At 37.7% G+C, this 21288-nt stretch overlaps 1 protein-coding gene across 4 annotated transcripts in view; it reads right to left on the bottom strand.

Moving 5' to 3' along the window:
- LOC117410630 (ADP-ribose glycohydrolase MACROD2-like) overlaps positions 1 to 21288 on the bottom strand; it is a 759575-nt gene that overhangs the window by 199902 nt on the left and 538385 nt on the right. For all 4 annotated transcript variants that reach the window (XM_034017313.3, XM_034017312.3, XM_034017315.3 and 1 more), the window contains exon 8: positions 6118 to 6191. In XM_034017313.3, coding sequence (XP_033873204.2) covers positions 6118 to 6191 — 74 coding nt within the window. The remainder of the gene's footprint in view (positions 1 to 6117; positions 6192 to 21288) is intronic.

The raw sequence follows: 21288 nt of genomic DNA, 5'->3' as shown, positions 1-21288 counted from the left end.
CTTCTACATTCAAAACGGAGCCTTGCGGTGATGCAAGCGCATTCTGTCTCTTAAAGGGACTGTTGCCAGGCCCTGATTGGATAGCAGATTCCCCAACCTACTCAGCATTGATTGGCAGTGCGCTGTCACTGGACCACTAAACGCGCTTGCGCTGGGTTTTTATTTTGACAGAATCGCACTTTTGGGGAAGCCACACCCTATGGGGCAGACGCGATTGCACTCATTTCATCAGAATCGAACCCTCAGTATCTAAATTATTTTATCCTTTACTTTATATTTGTCTTCGCCACACCTAACAAAACAGGCTATGACAAATTAGGAAGACATACAGCAATGACACAATTGTATTAGAATGTTATGTTCTATGTGCTATGTTCGAACATGGGTTTTTCAAAGAAGCAAGGACTTAAAAATAAAGGCACACAACAAAACTGGGGTTAAAACATAGGAGATGGCTGGTCTTTCTTGGAGTTATTTGTGGAAAAGGCCACGCTTCTCAAATGTCTTTCAAAGACTATGGGCTAAAATGTTATGCACTCCCCTGAAATGCAATACTCTATTTTTGTTTTAATTTATTTATTTATTAAAATGTCTCTGCTCACACCTGCTGTAGAAACACATTTGTCATAGTAACTGTCACTGCAGCAAAGAAAGGGCAGAGTGTTTTGGACCCTCTGAGCGCAAGTCTCCTGTCATTCGCCTAGCCATTGTCTGCAGTGCTTTATCATGCTCGCACCTGAATAGCAGAGCAGAGATGGTGTGGGGCAGCCTCATCTCCATAGTGGCTCTCTTATCAGGCCTGCAAAATTACTTGTCTGCTGGGGATGATCCCTCAGCTGGGGCTTTAGGGACATTGTCACATCTCCTTGAGGGCAGGCAGAGGAAAGCTCTGCACAGCTAAGCAATCTATTCATTCTGAGTTGCATGGAAGGCTTTCTATATATATATATATATATATATATATATATATATATATATATATATATATATATATATATATATATGGGTTCAAGCAAGCTAAAGTGCAAATTGACTACCGACTTCCAGTTAAAATCAGAGGCGCATATGATTACAACCTAATTGGAATGTCGAAATTACAAAAAAAAATTAGAAATCATTGTATTGTAACCAGACCTTGGGAGCAGTTTTAAACAAAAAGAGACACCAATATAATGTTAGACCACACCATTTCTCTTCAGTAGTTTTGTATATTGTTGTTACATTTTCTTGTTGTTACTGCATCTTGTAAAGCGCTTTGTGATGGTGTTCCACTATGAAATTTGCTACATAAAATAAAAATTGATTGATTGATTGATTGATATGCAAACTCCAATAAATTTTCGTCCTGTAAGTTATGGCTTTTATATTAAAAGCTATCAGTCTATTTTCACAGTTTATACTGCAAGGCACCATCCCTCATTTCCTGAGCGACTCTGATTTCCATTACATGAGAGTAGGTGTTAAAACTTCATGCTGATATTGGACAGCAAGATAAGCACCAACTAAGACATAGCTTCTTTACTGTAAACTAATGTGATCCATCAGTGTTTCCTTCCATCTGATGTTGTATATATCCTTCTGCCTGGTGTTGATGGCTGAAGTGTAATGCTGGCTCCAGGGATCAGCTTATTTTGCCTCCCTGGCGCATCAGCACACACAACGGCTGCAATGCTGGCTCCAGGGATCAACCACTGTGCAGTCCCCCTAGCGCATCAGCATGACAACCGTCTGGACTGAGCTGAGTAGAGTACTTCTCTGGGGTCTTCAAGTGGGCACCTTCCATCCTTGGTGTTTCGTCGACTAGCCCACGACACCTTAAGAGGGCTCGACAGTGATTCTGGCATCCCAGCATCACCCCCCTCCATCCCCCACTCAGCTAAGCCCAGCTTACTTACCTTCCTTTACATCGACGTTGCTTTCTTTCTACGAAGCTTGAGGTCCCCAACCAGAATCTTTTCGTCTCAACCAGAGCCAGTTGCTGCTCCTCTCTGCTGCTTCAGATAAGTTCTTCACTATGCGTTGCAACTCTTGACCGCTGAATCCAATGTCTCTGAGAAACTGGGTTGTTGAGTGTGCCTCGACAACCCACCTCCACTGGTAAACCTGGACTCTACATCTTCGCTGTTCCGCTTCAGCAGCCAGTTGAGCGTACCTAAGTTTCTTCCTTTCATACGCCTCATCCACAGCATCCAAAATGTAGCTGTCAAAATGTAGCTGGTGATGAACACAAAGGACACCACGGATTCTCTCCTACCCATAGATTAAGGTTCTGTGGTGATGGCAGAACATCATATGTTGACCTGATGAGGAAACTGATCCTGCTCTGTTCCATTGTCCATAGATATCGCCAGCCGATCTTGCGTTGTTCCACACTCTCCCATCTCGTCCATCCCCCCTGCTAGGCCTGGGAAACTGCCTTTACGCACTTTCCTAAAGTTTTCAACACAGGTCCTGCCTCCCTCACACATTCATTGTGTGACTCTACCAATGTAATTTCCCATCGAACCTTGGCGCGCTCCTTGGTTAGAGCTGAGACTGGCAACTGCAGTATCCCTTTACCATACAGTCCCACTGCTGAGGCAGCGTGGGACTCCTAACCATTTCCTGATGTATGAACTGATTAACGCTTCCAGCTTCTCTACTGACTTCGTAAAAAGTACTGATCAATGCAAGGCCCTTGTCCCTTCTCCCTCAAGCATTTAATTTTCCCTTGATGAATCTTCAAGCCCCTAACCATTGTCAATTTTCTCCAGCCACAGACACAAACCTGGAGCACCATGTCTTTGCTAACTGCAGATCTTGAGCTAGTCCTTTGCAAAGTACTCTCCGTTCTCATATCCGTTTCCTTTCCTAAGTCGTTAACCATGTTGTCAAACCTTCAGTCATCTTCCGCCCCCACTCTTGCAGACTCTAAGGGTATTTTTCTCTTTAATTTCTTAGAAGCCTTGGATGGGTGTCTCCGGCATCCTGTTCCATTTGAAAACACAGAGCTAGATACTGCCGGCTAGGGTGGCTAAACCCTGCCGGCCCCAATGGGGTCTATTTCCTCCTGTGAGCTGTCTCGCCAGGCTTTGTAGAATATCTCCTTAAAGTCTTTACTTGATAACTGCCACCAAATGCTAACACACTGCAGAGGAATGCAGCAGTCTCCTAAATGATAGGCATTTTATTGAAAACAAGGAGACAACCAAGCTGGTTAACATTCAATAAGGTCTCTCCATTATAACAGCCATTTAGATTAAGTCAGAAAGTGTTTTTTAGTTGACTGGATATCCAAAGACTGTCTTAACTTTTAGAACAGTAGACTTACAGGGTATATTCAATCATTTAAATGTATAACATTTGATTTCTTTCACACCATAGGGTTGTCCTACGATTCATGTCAAAACCTGTAGATCAATGTGCTCTGTGAACTTGGTTTGCAAATAAAATGTTGAGTCTGCTCCATATCTGATGAATAGATGATATACTGTGACATACTATTATAATCTTAGATGTTGTGAACAATAAACTATAAAAAAGTTTACTCCAGAGAAATAACACAATTCCCACAAACTTCAGAGACACCAATAGTCGAAACCAGTAACACATATTCATCACTTGAGAGCAAACTGAAGTTTTCCTTTTTCCATGTATGCCTTTTTTCCCCCACACCAATTTAATTGCAGTTATATATTTGTTGTCACACACGCCACTTCTTGTTGTAAACGCAATCATTCATCTTAGCTGGGCTTTCCACTTAAATATTTCAAATACACTATATGTTACAGCATGCATTTTCAATTTCCTTTAAGATCTTCTATCATTAAAAAATGTCATCACACAGTAAACCAAATATGCTTCTGTTTTGCATTCTGATAATGCATTTTGCAATACACCACACTAGAACTCCATATGTAAAGTCAACATCTGAATATATATATATATATATATATATATATATATATATATATATATATATATATATATATATAGATATATAAATTGGATGTAATTAACACACAGGTAAATAAAATTGGAAACAAGAGGTACCACTGCATTTCTTTAAACACAGAATAGACACTATATAGATATGTTTTGTATATTATTTTCTCAAGGATCAAGTTTAGTTTAAACATATGTTTTGTTTTATCATAAAAAATAAATTAATACATAAAAACGGAAAAAGGAGGACATGCTGCAGTTCTCCGACTTGCTTTGAAGATGGGTTTTTCATTTATAGGTGACCTTGCTAAACCAGGAAATATAGGAAATATGCGGTGACGCTATGATTATTTAGATTTTGTATTTTAACAGTTATGGACAGACATGATTAATGTAATAAGTAAAATAATGTAGGAAGTGGTCAGAGAAAGGGCCATGCAGTACATAACATGGCACTACTTGTTTTTTTTTTTGTTTTTGTTTTTTTCTTGCAGCAGAGTTGAGTATTTTCAGAGTTTTACAATCTCTGTTAATGAATCCAACCAGGGACATAAAATATGCATATCGTATTTCCATACCATAAAAAAAATCAGTAAACAGTTGCACAGCAGTATGTATATGCACATACATACTGTAGGCCACAGTTGTGCCCTGGTATTAAACAGTGCTCTGGCAGTCTGCCTTAATCCTGACCTGGGGGTGGAAGATCTTGTGGTCCCCAAACAGAGCCATTAACTCCAGGCCTCTGCAGATTGAGCATTAGTTTGTTCTATCTTCACTTTCTCTGATATATAACAAAGTAATTCTCAATACGTGATTTCTGTGCTGCAGCAGATAACCTACAAAAAGTCTTAAAGCTCTTCATTCATACAGGAATAAAGCTAACTAGTTATCAACAAAGAATGGCTGCCTTAAGTAGATTTTGGCACACGGTTTAGGTTGACATGAAAGCTTAAAGTTCTGGAACTGTCTAAATATTTGTAGCAATTAAAAATTAACTATAAAGTATGCCTCTCATAGGCATACTTCATTCTTCATTCTGTCTCTACTTCAAACTTTTCAATGAGGCTTTATCATTGGTCTACAGAAGAAGGAAAAAAACACACACAAAAAAAAAAAAAAAAAAAAAAACATAGCTACTATCTGAAAGAATCTTCAATGGATAACCAAGATAACATTTTCTTATTCTGCATTGTTTCAAGACACTTCTGAGATGGGCACTGTCAAATCTCTGCTGAAATGTACTGTGTTTTTATTATACTGTATGAGAAACAGCATGGACTATGAAACAACGTATTTCTGCATTAGATAGACTATTTTATTTTAAGTTTCAGCATAAAAAAGAAACACATTTCATGTTTTCAATAGCTACTGACTTTACTTACCGTACTGTGGATAATGGGAAACCTATTAATCAATTATCAGAGCTGAATCATCACACACAGGTTCAACCTCTACAGTGAGCACTTTAGCTGGCTAAACCTAAAATCCCATTAAGAAAAATACAAGTGGACAATCCAGAACATTAACAAAATAAACCTCAATGCACCCAAAGCTGAAAAGCACCTTGCCCCTATTGTTTCAGCGGATTTAATCCTGCAGCACTTATATTTCACAATTATATTGCTTTATTATTTTATTAATCAAATCTAAGTTAATGCAATACACAAAGGTCACCTCCTTTAAAGAATTAACCAACACAATTTTCAAAGATAATTGCTTTCTTCCCTTCTGCATGTTAAGCTTATTCCTATTATTCTGGGATATAAAGATGTGTAATACTACAGGCCATAAATCCACAAGAAACATGATAAATCTACAAATCAATAAAACAATTGAAAGCTGAGTTGCAGAATAACATATTTTATTTTAATATGAAGTGAATTTGAGATCTATAATGACATTTCAAACCAGTTCAATGATATACGGCTATTGTTAAAAAGCTACATCCTCAACCATGATTATCCATGCTTTTACATCTAAAAAAATAAAAGGAATAGTCTACTCTGGGATCATTAAAGCACCTAGAGTTTGAAAAGGTCTCAACTTCCTGCCATATAATACAGAAGTTTCCTTTTATAGTTTATCTACAAAGAAAACCTTCTAGGTTTTTTTAAATGTAATTTTTCTTGTAAATGCGAAACTTTAAAATCAGAAAATAACATAGCACAAAGTAATGAAAATCGGACATACCTCATTAGTGTTTGTCTTAATCCAGTTTCTGACAGTCTCAAGGGCAATTTCAGCAGCAGGCTCATTTGGGAAACCTAAAAGAAGATGAAAAAGGTTATGCTACCATTTACCAGTTTAAAAAAATATATATATATACAATATATATATATATATATATATATATATATATATACATACTGTGTGTGTATATATATATATATATATATATATATATATATATATATATATATATATATATATTTATTTTTTCACTTTATTGGAAAATTTAGTGTGTCTTGTATACTTCTCTCTTGTTTTTCAACCGTAGGGGCTGCTTTTGAAAGGCTGAATTTTAGAAATTATCACTATTGGTGCAACTGTAATTTCTACCCTCTTTGCAACTGTGAGTTAGTAAATGGCAAATCTTTATTAAAAAGGTGAATGGAATTTACAGCCTTGACAGAGTTCCAAAAGGATTGCGCATCATATATACAGTGCTCTCCCTTTATACCACTGTAGATCGGAGCCATAGATTTAAGACCGTGCTAATACTAGTACAAGTGTTATGGCATTATAAAGGGCTGCACTCTATATATAATGTGTTGTTGTTGTTGCCTTAAAAATGTACACAAAGATCAAAAGTTACCCAACCATAAATTGGCACAAAGGTCACAGTTAAGGCTGTCAAGAACAAAGCTACACTATTAAAAATTGAAAAAGATAGAAAGGTATGATTTTTAATAAGAAACCAGTCACATGGGTCATACAGAACCACCAATGTCTGAGCCACATAGGGTGATCTAGATACTTGTCATTGCCACTGTTGTTACATTTATCTGCAGCATAATAATCTCATTACAGAAATCATACAAAATCTGACAGTGTACAATTTGGCTTAAAAAAAATGGAAAGGCTTTAATGGCAACCTGGATTATAGCATATAAATGTTTCCTGTACTTCAAATTGGAGATAACTAGTAGAGATGATCCATTTACAGCCAAAGAAATATCCAATATGGTGATTAAAAAGTCAACTTCCAGACTGATAGAAAAGTAATTATAGGCAAGCACTCACACTGATGACCTTCAATTCAACATGTAAAGAAACATGCTGTTATGTCATTCAATGGATGATTTCTCATAAACTTTAAACTTATTAGGCAAGCAAAACCAAACCTATTGAGGCATACTGATCCAACAAAGATTTACTGATCTAGAGATGTATGAATACGTGATCTATTATGATGCATTCCATGACTGTCCCATTTTACTTCTATAATGAAAAAGTAATGATGTATTGACCACAGTGCTACTGGAATTGTACTGGTACATGCTGTGTTAATCACAACGCTTATATAAAGCAGTGGTTGAAAATGCAACCTCTGTGTTAACACCCTTTATTGATTGAGAACAAAATGGATATAGAGCAGATTCATTTTTAATAAGGCCCAGAGTGTTCTCTGCATATGGCCCAGCAAGTCTGCTTTCAGTCTGAACTGTATTGAACTCTGTTTCTATAATATCCACACCATAACATATTGGAGATCACAGGGTTCAGAGGTGGAAACGGGAAAGTAGATCAGTGATAGAACTGTTTTTAACTCTGCATTTGTCAGCTCCCGGCAATTCACCGTCTTGTCCTTGAATTTCAACAGAAAGCAATCTCCAAACACACGTGGGAATCGAATCACTTGAGAGGCACAGCTCACGGAGCCTCCCAGTTAAGTGATTTCGTGAGCAGCAGCTCAGACAATTTTGACAAAGGCTCAATTCCACAAAAGACAGAAAAGTAAAGTAATACGATCGGCACTGGCCCTTGCTGTAGCCAGCGAGTGCCATGAATACTGAAGAAAACACTTGAGACCTGAGACTACTGAATACAGACCTAAAAAGTCTGGTAGAAATTTGCTTTGGGCAAAACACAGAAGTTATCCAACTATGCTTTTCTTTTCTATTTTCTGGATATTAGTGCACACTAGACTTTAGGTGGCTTCACAAATCTAAATTATTTATCTTAGATGGCTTCAAAGTTAAGCTGTCATTACAGTGCTCCAACCAAATAACAACAATAACTTCACAAGTTCACCATATATAAATAACAGATAAGGGTGATTTTAAAAAGGGTCTTTATTACAGTAGCCTCTATACCTGTCTGTATGACTTGTATAACAGAACGTCACTCTGAGATCTGTGAAAGCATGCTTGCTTTAAGGCTGAATGAGTCTTATTTTCATCTCTGTATATAAACATATACCATATTAAACAAACTTAGCTGTTAACCATATTCTCATTCAAATGAGCAGCATCTACTGTACATCACATACTTTCTAGCTAAACTTGAAGGTGTGTCAAAACCAAAAACAGGATTTTAGTGTGCAAACTGTAAACTTTAAACTACCACTTACCAGCACAGCATCATAAGAAAACTGAGTTTAATACAATAATCCAATGATGGTACAGATGCAAAGATGCAATGACATGAACTTTCAGTTTAATAATCTTAACAACCCTCCACCCAAACACAGTGAAGAGCCTATTGGTGGTAAAACCATTACATCATTTATGTTAAATAGGTCTTAATCATAAGGGACAGGACAAGCCAAGTCAAAAGCAGAGTACGTTTAATCTATTTAACATACAATTTCTACAAATGCAATATTGATTTTTGTTTTATGTGCATTAATCATGCTGGGATGGTTTCCAAATGTGTGACAAGCCATATCTAAGGGTCACAAGGACCCACAGCAGCTGGAAGAGAAAACAGTGAGGCTGAAAGCAAAGACAAGACCATGTACTAGCAAGGTCAACATTGTCAATTGTAACACATTTTGTTTTCTGTTTGTTAATGCTTTTTCCACATATTCAATTTTTGCGATGTTGCCAAATCTATTTATTCCCTCCAATTGCTCATTGTCTCTCAGTTCTGGACTTTTACATGCCTGCAAAAGGAGACTTTCAAAGTCCTTGGATGATTTTGTGATCCACAGCTCACCAGCTGACATAGGCCTGCTGTGGGCAATCTTTAAGACACACATGTACAGCACAATTACCATTGTGGTTAGGCATTTAGTTTATTTCCATTAGCTTTCATCTTACAACGGAAAAGCAAATTTAATTGTTTTGAAAAAAAAAAGTGGTTTAAAACTCACCTCTACAGTAAAATGAACACAACAGATGAAACAAACCTGGTTTAAGCCAATGACAAAGAACTAACAGCTTATTTTTCTTGCCTTCCCCTTTTTTGTTTTTGTTTTATAAGCAGTTAAAGTATTCTAGTTCACAGCAACCTAGTGTATCTGTCAAAGAGCTGAATTTTCGCATCAGCCCTAGAACAGTCAGATGCTATTTGATGGTTTTCTAGGCTCACTCCTGTTTTACCCTATGCTGGGAATACTGCAAGCCCAAGAAAATGTGTATTTTCAGATCTTGTGATATGATCACTGTGGTGCCTGCCACTGATGAGTACCCAGGTGACGCTCTGTTATTTCTGCTACCAGTGCTGTACTTCATCTTAGGTGGTTCCTCCAGAGAGAGCACAGCTATTGATGTCACCGGCACACCTTTGCTGTTGCTGCTGCTGCGGCGACGGCTGCTGCTCTGCACAGTGTCTCGGGAAGCACTCAGCTAGAGTCAAGGGCAAAACTGCCTTTAGCTTGTGGCTGATATAAACTAAACTGGGCCAATGGGGCATGCTTGTCCTCATCTGTCCTTTTGAATATATAAAAGCTACTGTACCTCCCACGCAAAATTTTACAATCGCACAACAAACTAAAAGCATCTTTAATAATAAATTCATCCATACATTTCTTATTGTTCCAGGTTCCACATATAAATTAAACACAATGTTAATTATTAAATACATAGTGGCACATTATCATGGGTGAAAGTGGCCAATGACAATTTTGACTGAAAATCCTGGGGCAAAAATAAGCTTTTGGCCGGGGGCCCCCCCAAGCTCTGGGGTTGTACATGTTCTCAGATGCATCCTGGACCACTTTCAGAAGCAAATTTGAACTTCACTTTGTAGAAAAAGAAATTCGGAGATTACTCAGACCTGTCAGCTGTCCTTTATTTGTCGGAACTCTCCCATTTTTTGGCCATTTCTCCTAGGTTTAGGACCAGGGGAGACCTGTTGCAGGCATGCATTCAGTGCACAAGCTCACATGCTTGACCGTCTACGATAGCTTCACGTGCGATAAGGCCTCCCAGTAAAAAAATTAATAAATAATTATATATATATATATATATATATATATATATATATATATATATATATATATTAATAACATCTTTCGTTGCCAAAGGAAAAACGGTGATCAAGAAAGTTACATATGCAGAGACCTTTACATGTTGTGACTAGTTCAGCAAATCTGTAGTAGACATGCTCCCAGACTCACAAATTGCAAAGCATTCTGCAGGAAAGTGTAAAAGTCACAAAAAGTGAAAGGTGATTCTATTACAATTTCAGCATCAATTGCTTTAGAGCAGTGGTTCCCAACCTGTGGTCCGTGAGTAAACTCACAAACAACTCCCAAAATTCGGTTACGCAGTTCTTGCAAAAACCCATTTCTACACAATCACACGTTGTGCTATTACTATTACTAAGCAACACAACAAACAACTTTAACCACATGATATATATTTAGAAGATTACAATTATGTAGTCTGCATTTTTCCCCTTTAAATATCTGTTTTCTTTTATTACAGGTGTGTTTATAAATTAACATTACAGCTCCCTTTGATGCAATACCAAGCATCGCCTTCAAAGCCACCATTAACTGAAACAGCTTTCTAATGTGAAGCAAATACTAACTAAATAACTTATACATTATGATGGCACATTTGTCTTGCCAAAATGACAGACTTTTTTTTAGCCAGCATTATTTTAATGTAAATGCACGTCTTTCTAATCTGTGCTCATTCTACTGCTTGTGTTCACTGAATTTAAGGAAAGAAAAAACATAATCTGGCTGTCCCAGCCTTTTCGCTCTGCATAAAAGTAGCGCACTGTATTGAATATTCGTAACTCGGTTGGAATTACTAAATAAAAATAAATAAATAAATACATCATTAAGACCACAGTTTAAGTACTTTTCATTTTCAACAATACAAAATATGTGCTACAGTGTTGCCAGGGATATAGGAATATACCCTTATTTCAAAACGTTTTTGGAGAGGTTAGCTGCATATAGTAACAGAAGTTAATGTGATACAAAAAGAATTGTGAACTGTACTGTACTGATCGACTTCAGCTCCATGGTATAACATGGGTTTATTCAGCCATGTTTAATATCGATATGCCAAAAGGAAATTCTATTAACACTACTTAAATAATGTGTACAGTCCATTCTTGACGCTGTCATATTTAACCAAAATGCTATAAATCCTATCAACTCTGTGCCACCAATCCCGTTTAATTTACACATCACAGCCCACCAGAAGTGATAAGTAACATCCTGTACACTTTCCAATAATTTTTCAATTTTTCAAATTGATTCCCACCCACCTTGTCTTTGTACTCCGGTGTTTTTTATATGTACATCGAGTGAAGTTGGCGAATAATAAATTACGTCAGAAATGGATAGATTCATTTGCTACATGAGATAATGGTTGCGGGGACCAGCACTGGTATTTACATTTACTGGATCCATCTACAGATGGAAAACTTTCACCCATGCGTTATATATTTAGGAGGCTGTGTGGTCCAGTAGTTAAAGAAAAGGGCTTGTAACCAGGAGGTCCCCGGTTCAAATCCCACCTCAGCCACTGACTCATTGTGTGACCCTGAGCAAGTCAACTTGACCTCCTTGTGCTCCGTCTTTCGGGTGAGACGTAATTGTAAGTGACTCTGCAGCTGATGCATACTTCACACACCCTAGTCTCTGTAAGTCGCCTTGGATAAAGGCGTCTGCTAAATAAACAAATAATAGTAATAATCTCATAGTAGCATGGCTGCATTTAAGGACAAAAGGGGTGTAACATATCTTATTGCTTTACTGGATATTTCCATGTTATTTTTGAGCTGATGTTTCTTATTTTCCTGCCGGTTCAAAACCACTATAAAACGAGCTTCAAGAACCTTCAAGACAGCAACCTGAAACGAACGGACGCAAAGCTTGTGATTTACTGGTGCGGTAGCTAAAGTAAAAGTTCTGCCAGCTATACAGTTTATGTGAAGTTTCAAATCTTAGCAAGAATATTATAGTGGACTGTTTAAAAGTTTCAAGACAGCGGTTATTTCTGCTAACTTCAGCAGTTTATAAAGTGTTATTAAGTCCAAAATGAAGTGAAATCCCTTGATATTGCAAAGGCTTTTTGAAAGAACTTCAGCACTTTTAAAACTAGGAAGGGGACTGATAATATGTTACTGTATGCGGCAGTTGTTGGGGGTTAGAGGGGACTGTATTCTGTTGATCTCTGTGCAGTCTCTAGACAGCATGCGCTCATTTAACGAGGACAGCGTCAGTAAAGCACTGTTGGCACTGCTTGATACCTAATTCAGCTGTCCCTTTTTCAAAGGCCGACAGGATAGGGAGTGCAAAGTCAAGTCACATCAATTTTTTTCCAGCGGTCAGAACAGGTCTGTAGTGGTGGGATTGGAAAGGAATTTGCCCTAATTGTTCCTTGCTACACTAAACATGGCCTTGGAAAAACAGTTTTGTCTAGTTTGGCTGTCCTACATGCTAAAAATACTCTAATACTCATAATACTCTAATAATCTAAATACTCTCTTCTATTAAAAATGTAAGAACGCAGTTTTTATTGTATTGTCCTTGTAACTGAACTTACTGCAAACCTTTTTTTTTTCAGTTTAACTGTCAGAAATTGGGTAAATCATGTTTTGACTGCACTTTATGAATTACTGGTACTTCTGATTTAATAACCATAAAGGAAACTGGACCCCAAGGCTGAGAAACCAAACCCAAAACCTGTGTCTAAGGTTTTTCTTTTTTTTTTTTTTTTTTAAATCAAGGGATCAATTAGACTTTATTTATTTGTTTGTCTGACTGAACAAATTCAGTCTATGTAATAAACTTCATATTTTGCATAAAATGAAAATCCTTTATGTTTTAACCCTTTGCGGTCTTATGTCGTACCAGGTCCGACACTACAATTTTCCCTTTCCGGTCCGATGTCGTAAAACACAGGTCTCTAGTTGTTTTTTCTAAGGAAAAAGCAGAGAAAACCATTCAATGGCCGAGTGAGACCGACAGAAGCCAAACAAAAAAAAAAGGGGCGGATCTGAGCAATAAACATAACCCCGGCACCACAGAGATAACACGGTAATATCACGGACATTTGCAGAGCTTTCTGAGATGTTATAGTAATAAAATAATGACTTGGATCGCATTATTGAGGAGTTTGGTGATAAAACGAGTGATCAGGATATGATTTATCAGTATGCACGACTATGAAGAGGTATGTGAAAAATACAGCGAATAAGGGGTGGGGCGGAAGCTGGAGATGCAGTACTGAGTGATGCAGTAGTGTACGCGGTTGTTCTAGTGTTAATGGACCCCAGTTAAAAAGGTCATATTTTAAGGTAATAACGGACCTTATTTGCCACTGTGCTGTAATAAGAGAATTTATATTTAAAAAAAATATGCTAGACTGTCATGTATCATATCCTAAACTTGGTACAGGCCAAACAGTAGCTTTGGTGCACAGCGTCTTCTCACTGTAAGAGTTTATTGATAATCCAAACAAAACTGCCATAGTTAAATAACTCAATAAAACTGGTCACCCAGCAAGGCACACCATAAGTCTGCTCTAAAAAAGATAAGAGGGTCTGTGGCAAAGTGGTTAACAGTGCGCAGGTGCAGGAATGCAGCAGTGATCAATAAACAGAGAGACAACGATAATCTAGGTGCAATGATGTTTTATTTGTACAATCCAAAGTCTGATGACAAACGGCATACATGAAATGAAAAAAAAAAAAACTATTTTAATTCCAGGCTATAAGGCAACAAAAGGTGAACATTTTGAATAGGGGTGTAGACTTTCTATAGGCACTGTATATATATCTATAGGTCTAATCCCGCTGTCGCAGATGCATACAAAGATGTTAGGTCTGTAAGGGCTGGATTTACTACAATTGAAGAATCAGATGATGATACTGATAGTGCTAATTAGAGGAAAGAAAACCTGCATTTCAAAACTTTGATTAGAACTTCAGAATGTCACAGAAAACAGTTGTGTACTGAATATGAAGCCAATATCTTGAAGCATAAGGTCTTTATCATCCAGAAACCAAAGAGTCACATGACCTAAAGCACACCAGAGCCGAGCCGAGCCGAGCTGAGCCAAGCCGGAATCAAGCAGAGCCCACCCAGCACGGCTCGGGTGTGTTCGCACTACTGTTCAAAGTAGAAGCTGCTCAATAGAACGTAACGTCAAATTCAGTGGACGCAGGCGCACAGAGGAGTGGTGTGGATTTGTTTTGAGAATGGATCACGAGGTTGCACTGTCCGAAACGATAAAGTCTACCAAAAGATTTCACAGGAATTGAGAAATATAGGACCAAACCTAGCGCCAATGCTTAATTTATAAAGAAAGTGGTGCCGGGGCGCACGCAATGACAATAATACCGCCCTAAGAACCATACATTCAAAATCATAACATGTTTATTTGAAAGAGTATTGTATGTACTAGTGTTAGACGTTTACATTCACATATTCTACATCATCTACATAGTAGTAGTACGTGCAGAAAAAATAATTAAAGGCAAATGCATGACAAATAATAAATTAACTAAAAAGCCTTTATACATGTTTTGTTATGGTTTTGCAAGGATGACATTGATTAAAAATAAATAAATAAATAAATAAAAAAAAAACCACCCCAACACAAACATTGGTTTGACCCACAGTCTGCACTATTATCAGCGATGTGTATGCAACAGAAGCCGCTGGTAGATTACAAAAATGATTAATTAAACTTAGGCTAGGTAGTTGTTATCTTAGTATGTTTTTATTCTCTATTAATTAAATTATATTCCTTGAAAAAGGCAAGAGAGAACCAGATCGTTATTTTTTTTTATTGTTTTGGTTTAATATAATATAGCAGGCTAATGATCCTATTGAAGTAGGCTACAATATTTTTTTTTCATTAACAAGTTGTCGTTGTTCTTTGTTGAAATTAATGTTCACTTTTCATATTTTGTTGTGTACTACTCATTTAATCAAACCAAGTAGTGTAAGAAGTTGCTGTTATCGTTCATGACGTTTTTCAAATCAAGTAAGCTTATTTGTGTATAAAAAAACAATACAGTTGCAGCCAGTGTCATCTCACTTAAAGGCATCTCTCTTCAGCACGCACGGAAGAACTTGCAGACTTCAAACAACTGTGTTGAGAAATTAAAAATAATTTTATGTGATTTTAAACTTGACTCTGCATGCCCATCTGTTCCAGGGCTGTGCCCCGGCAGGCCACGGCACAAATTAAGCACTGTGCAGCGCAAAACAGTGTTGTGAAAAAATAAAATATTTGCATTCTGCAACATGTTTTCACATGTTGCAGAATGCAAATACAAACCGAATAATTTAATTTAACATTATTAAAGTTAGATTAACTGTGACTACTAATAATAACTTTAAAACGTTACAGATAGTATTTGAAAAATGTCAGTAAACACTTCAGAAAAATAGATTTAATGTAGGCCTATTAAAAACAAAATCTAAACATATTTAAAGATATTTTTCTTTACAACTTGTTTTATAGTATTTTTTAAAAATCACCATACTGAATGTGATTTTCAGATACTTTGCACATTTCCAATATATGTATCTTAATTTTTTTTTTTTTTTTTCTGTTAAGGACTGATTTATAACGGAAAATAACACAAAATAACATCCGCAATTACTGGTCACTTTATTCATTAGACAAAATATATGGAATACAAACAGCAGTAGATTTAAATGATACCTGTCAACATTAAACAATTTGAAGGAGAAATACTTTAAAAAAAAAAAAAAAAAAAGTTGACAAAGCATAAAGAATGTTGTAATATGTAAACTCAGTTTCATTCCGTGTGGGACTGCACATCGATTCCAGAAGAGAAGACGCCGAATTCAACATATCGGCGCCGGTCGTTGCAGGTCTGTGACCAAGAACTGCGTCCATTAAATCATAATATTTACTTTTTTGGCGGTCTGACCTGCTTTATTGTTATGATCCTTTAGTTTTTTTGTAATTCTGTTTTATTTTTTTTATTTTTAAACACTGTTTCGCGCTGTGGTTTAGTCCCATATTTCTCAATTCCTGTGAAATCTTTTGGTAGACTTTATTGTTTCGGACAGAACGAGTTAACCCCGCCCCCAGGCTTGCTCAACACCGAGCCAGTACCAGATATCTTGCGAGGCCAGAGTTTCACGGTTTCTGGCTCGGCGCGACAAAATGACAAGTGTGAAACTAGCCGTACCATGAGGGCTCAGCTCGGCTCGACAAAATGACCAGTGTGAAACTAGCCATACCATGAGGGCTCGGCTCGGCTCAGCTCGGGTGTGCAAGTGTGAAAAGGCTTTTAGGTCCCAAGAACGTTACCGTAAAATTTTAGATTTATGAGATATAAGCAGTTCAAGTAATGGTGGTGGCAGATTGACAATTACATGTAAGCTCCCTCACAGGACTGCTTAAACACTACACATAATGTCATAACAGTGGTTATTTATTATCAGTTGTGGAAGGCAATTTGACTATTCCAAGTACAGATTATTGAGAAATGCACTTTCACTAAGGGCATTATGAAATTACTTCAACTACCTTCAACGGATTTAACAGCCACGTTTACAGACAGACAGCTATTTATAGCACTACCTGTAATTAGGGATTGAATTTTTCGGGTTTTATTTTTTGTTCAGTTCGGGGGGTTTTATTGATTATTTTCGGTTATTAAAAATAAACACCACTCAAACACATCCATTTTGAGTTTCTATAATACATTGAATGTAAGTTTCACTAATACATTTACAAACATTAACTTGCACTGTTGAAGTGAGGATGTCCACATTAGGATTCCAGCAATGTAGAATTCTGAGAAGTAACAGATTTCATTGTACGCTCATTTCCGCTTTCATATCTATTAAACTACAGACACAGTTCATGTTTTTTTTTTCTGCCCACCCCATCGTATGACTACAGCATACTATAGTAATTAATCTCAGCATACAAGAAGATATTAACATTTTTTCCTACGATTAAACATTCTTCATGGTACTCTGATTAAGGTTTGATATTTATCATGCATAGTACTACAGACTACATTTGTTACTTAGCCATCTAAAGTGTGAAATAGAAATAAAATATGAAACGTGAATACAGTGATGTGGATCTTGGCTTCCTCTTTATTTTTGAGAAAGTCTTATTTATTGGTATCTACAATACCATAGATGGGACTTCATGACAGGGTCAAGTCCTGACCTTTGGCTAAGATCTACATTCATTAGCTGCTGATAAACTGCTCTCACAACATGTGACACTTTTACTAGTGCAGCTGCCACAGATCCAGGCATTATTACAGATGACACAGATGCAGCTGCAATATGCACACTCATTATCTTCGCCTCAGCTGACAGGCTTGATTAAAAAGAGAGCTTTAGGTCTAATTAATTTTTATTAAATGATGCGATTGGCTACTAGTAAATTATTTCTCTGCTGAGAGGCGGCTTTCATTGACAGTATTGTAAAGATTAAATTTATGTACTCAGTCACTGACATTTACAAGCTTCTTGCAACTCGTGCTGCCCACTGGTTGGACTGATTCAACACAAAAAAATGCTTGCATATATATATATATATATATATATATATATATATATATATATATATATATATATATATTGTGAGCGGGTGGGTGCACACAGAGAAAACAGACAGGAGTTTCCAAAACAAAGCAAGTTTTTATTTCAGTATTCCACAAGGCTTGCTCTTATACTGTAATGTCAGCTGCGTTATCGAGCCGTGTCCATAACGAAAGTAAACAGTTCAAACAAGATTTCAAACAAAACAAATCCACCAAAACAAAAATGCCGATGTAAACCAACTGGACCTATAACCACGTCCAGTTGGTGAATAGGTAATTCCACCTGGGGTTTGGGTTTTTCCTAGCTTGCTTGGCTTCTTCTTTAGGAAACCCTTCTCCTACCCTTACTCTGCAGTCCAGTCTTTTATGGATCCCAGCAGCGGACAGGCCGTTCCTCGTAGCCCCTGTAGAGAACAGGGAATTGCAGATGCAAAGGACCACAACGTTATCCGACACTGATTCCTGTTATTCTATTCCAGTCTTATGGTAGATAAACCCCAGAGGTTCTCAGGCAGGAAAACAAAACAAACAACCCACCAGACTGCCGGCACATGCTCCCTTTTACCAGCCAGGCATTTGGCTGTTACAGGCTACAGGTGTGGGCCAATTAAGGCCAATGATAGTCTAACCATAGTCAAGCCACAATTGCCTACCTAACCACACCTGACGTTATGGCAGGCATGTATGCTGCCCACAGGTCCATCTAATCATTACTGGCAACCTCTGTGGGCTCATACCAAGCCTGCCATGAACGACTCCTGGTGGTAAACTTGTGAGCTGGCTCACAATATATATATATATATATATATATATATTATATATATATATATATATATATATATATATATATATATATATATATATATATGTTGACACACTTTCAAAGGGAGAATCACAGCAATTCTCCCTATAAAAGATTTTGAATTATTTTTTGGTGATACTTTAGTTCATTTTCTTAGTTTCACAGCATTTTTTTCTTCATTGCATTATTCTAAATGTCTCCCCCACTCCCAGAGTTGTAATGACTCGAGTCAAAGACTCGAGTCGCAATTTTTGATGACTCGACTCAAGTCACTGTCATCAAATGACTCGACTCGAGTCCCTGTGCTCAAAAGACGTGACTCAACTCGAGTCTCACACAAAAGTGTCCATCTGACTCGAGTCAGGATGCCTGCACGTCATCGCCCAGGGATGCCTCCAAGTCACCGCCCGGGGATGCCTGTCTGTCATTAACTGGGGTGGTGTTAAATCCAGCAGCAGCCTTTGCACTGCTGGAAAGTCTGGGGCCCCAGAAAAGGAAGCCGTCAGCTACAGAGCACGAAGGAGAAGTGGAGCTCCCGCTGCCGTCTTCATGGCCAGGTGCTCCCCTCCCAAGTACATCTCCGGAGCTGCCGTTTCCTCCACGAGATGAGGGAACAGGACGTGATGCTGGCATTCCTCAGCAGCCACTGGGCCAGCCCCACCGCAGCCACGGCCAGAGTGGCCAACTCCAACCCCTGAACCACGCTCTTCCTGATTCCTTCAACAGGGAGAGAAGTGGAGATCCCGCTGCCACCTTGCTGGCTGGGGGCTCCCCTCCTACCGTCGCCGGGCCGGAGCTGCCACTGTCTCTCCTTTTTATATTTCAGGAGGGCCCAGAGCTGTCTTTACCTAGGGGTCCGGAACCACCGCTGCTAAAGAGTCTAGAACCGTTGCCTCCCGAGGACAAGCTCCTACCCTGTACTGCACCATCCAGGGCTACTGAGTCTGCTTCGCATTGGGGTCGCTAGAACTGCTTCGCCTGGGGTCGCTAGAACTGCTTTGCCTGGGGTCGCCTGCTCGCCGTCGCCTGGGGACGTCTACATGCCTCTGCCGGGGGATGCTGCCTGCATGCTACTGGCCGAGGTTACCAGTATGCCATGGCCCGAGTTGCCACTGGGAGGCCTTTGGAAGCCTCTGTTCCAACCCCAAAATGTGGACTTAGACTTTTGGTGTTTTAAGAGGGGGTGACCATTGCGTTTTGTGCGTTTAATACGTACAGTTTAATACATACAGTACCGTTTAATATGTACAGTTTAATACATACAGTACCGTTTAATACGTACAGTTTTCCTGTTCCACAGGCAGGTCTTTTGCGCTTAATACGTACAGTTTCATATATACAGTACCGTTTTATTACATACAGTTTTCCTGTTCCACAGGATATTTTGCGCAAATAAGGTACATTCAGGACAACAAATGACAGTCATGGTGGCAACTGTGACGTCAGACAGGAAAAACAGTTGCTGTTTACTTTTAGTCTTCTATGTTTTTGTTGGCACAGCCGTTACATTTTAAACATATAACATACAATTTTTAATACATTTAGCGAAAACATAAATTTGTAAAATGGTACTACGTATTACAGCGTATGGCCCACAGGGGCGTGTTTTGTACAAATAATAAACGCCCATTCTTTAGCTGTTAAGCTTTCTTGTATTGTTTGTATTTAAGGTACCTCTGTTCGCAGTTACATACAGCATTTGGAATTGTGTTTACTATGTACTTCGTATATAAAGAACTGATTTTCATTGTCCCTTGGAGTCCGTTATAAGTGGAGTGCACCTGTATATGCATTTTCCTTTATATAACTAATAAGCTAAAGCTTTGCAAATATTTGTACTGGCACAACAACAATAATATAATTTACTGTAGGGGTTTGAAACCTTTAAACTATTGAATAAATACAGGCAGAATCAAATTTGCAAGTCAAAAATGAAGTTAGAAAGGCCAAGAGAGAGATAGAAATGAACATTGCCAAGGGGGCTAAAACCAATTCCAAAAAGTGTTTCTATTATGATAACAGCAAAAGAACTTTCAAGGAGGAAGTACAATGTCTAAGAGATACAAATGGCAAAAATCACAGAGGAAGAGAAAAAAAAATAGCAAATATATTAACCCCTTTGCTGCTAAGGGTTTTTACACTCCCAGTGCCAGAGGTTTTTCTTCAATTTAGGAACGATTGTTTAAAAGTCAAATTTCTCACAGGTCTCTAAAGGAAACCAATATATTGTTTTTTTTTTCAGCACAATCTGAATTTTTCAATGATATAATTTCCTTGGGCATATCTACTCAACTGATTCAGATATTGCAGATTAAATGGGGAAAAAAATGAAAAATTACAATTTCTGTGCCACTTCAAAGCCCTAAAAAAAGTAATTTCCTAACATGGTAATTAGACAAATCTCACTGGTATTATGTTAACTATCTATGGAGAAAAAAAAAAAAAAATAGGAGTTAGTATGTTTCTGTCATGGCTGCGTCAACATTTGTATTAATAAATAATAATAATAAACATTTAAAACAGAACATCATTGGGTTAATATGTAAACTATACATATTTTTAAATGTAGACAAAAACTAAATTCAAAATAT

This window comes from Acipenser ruthenus, chromosome 6, assembly GCF_902713425.1.
Source record: "Acipenser ruthenus chromosome 6, fAciRut3.2 maternal haplotype, whole genome shotgun sequence".
NCBI lineage: Eukaryota > Metazoa > Chordata > Actinopteri > Acipenseriformes > Acipenseridae > Acipenser > Acipenser ruthenus.
Note: the sequence above shows the minus strand (reverse complement) of the source record. Positions and strands in the feature narration are given on the sequence as shown.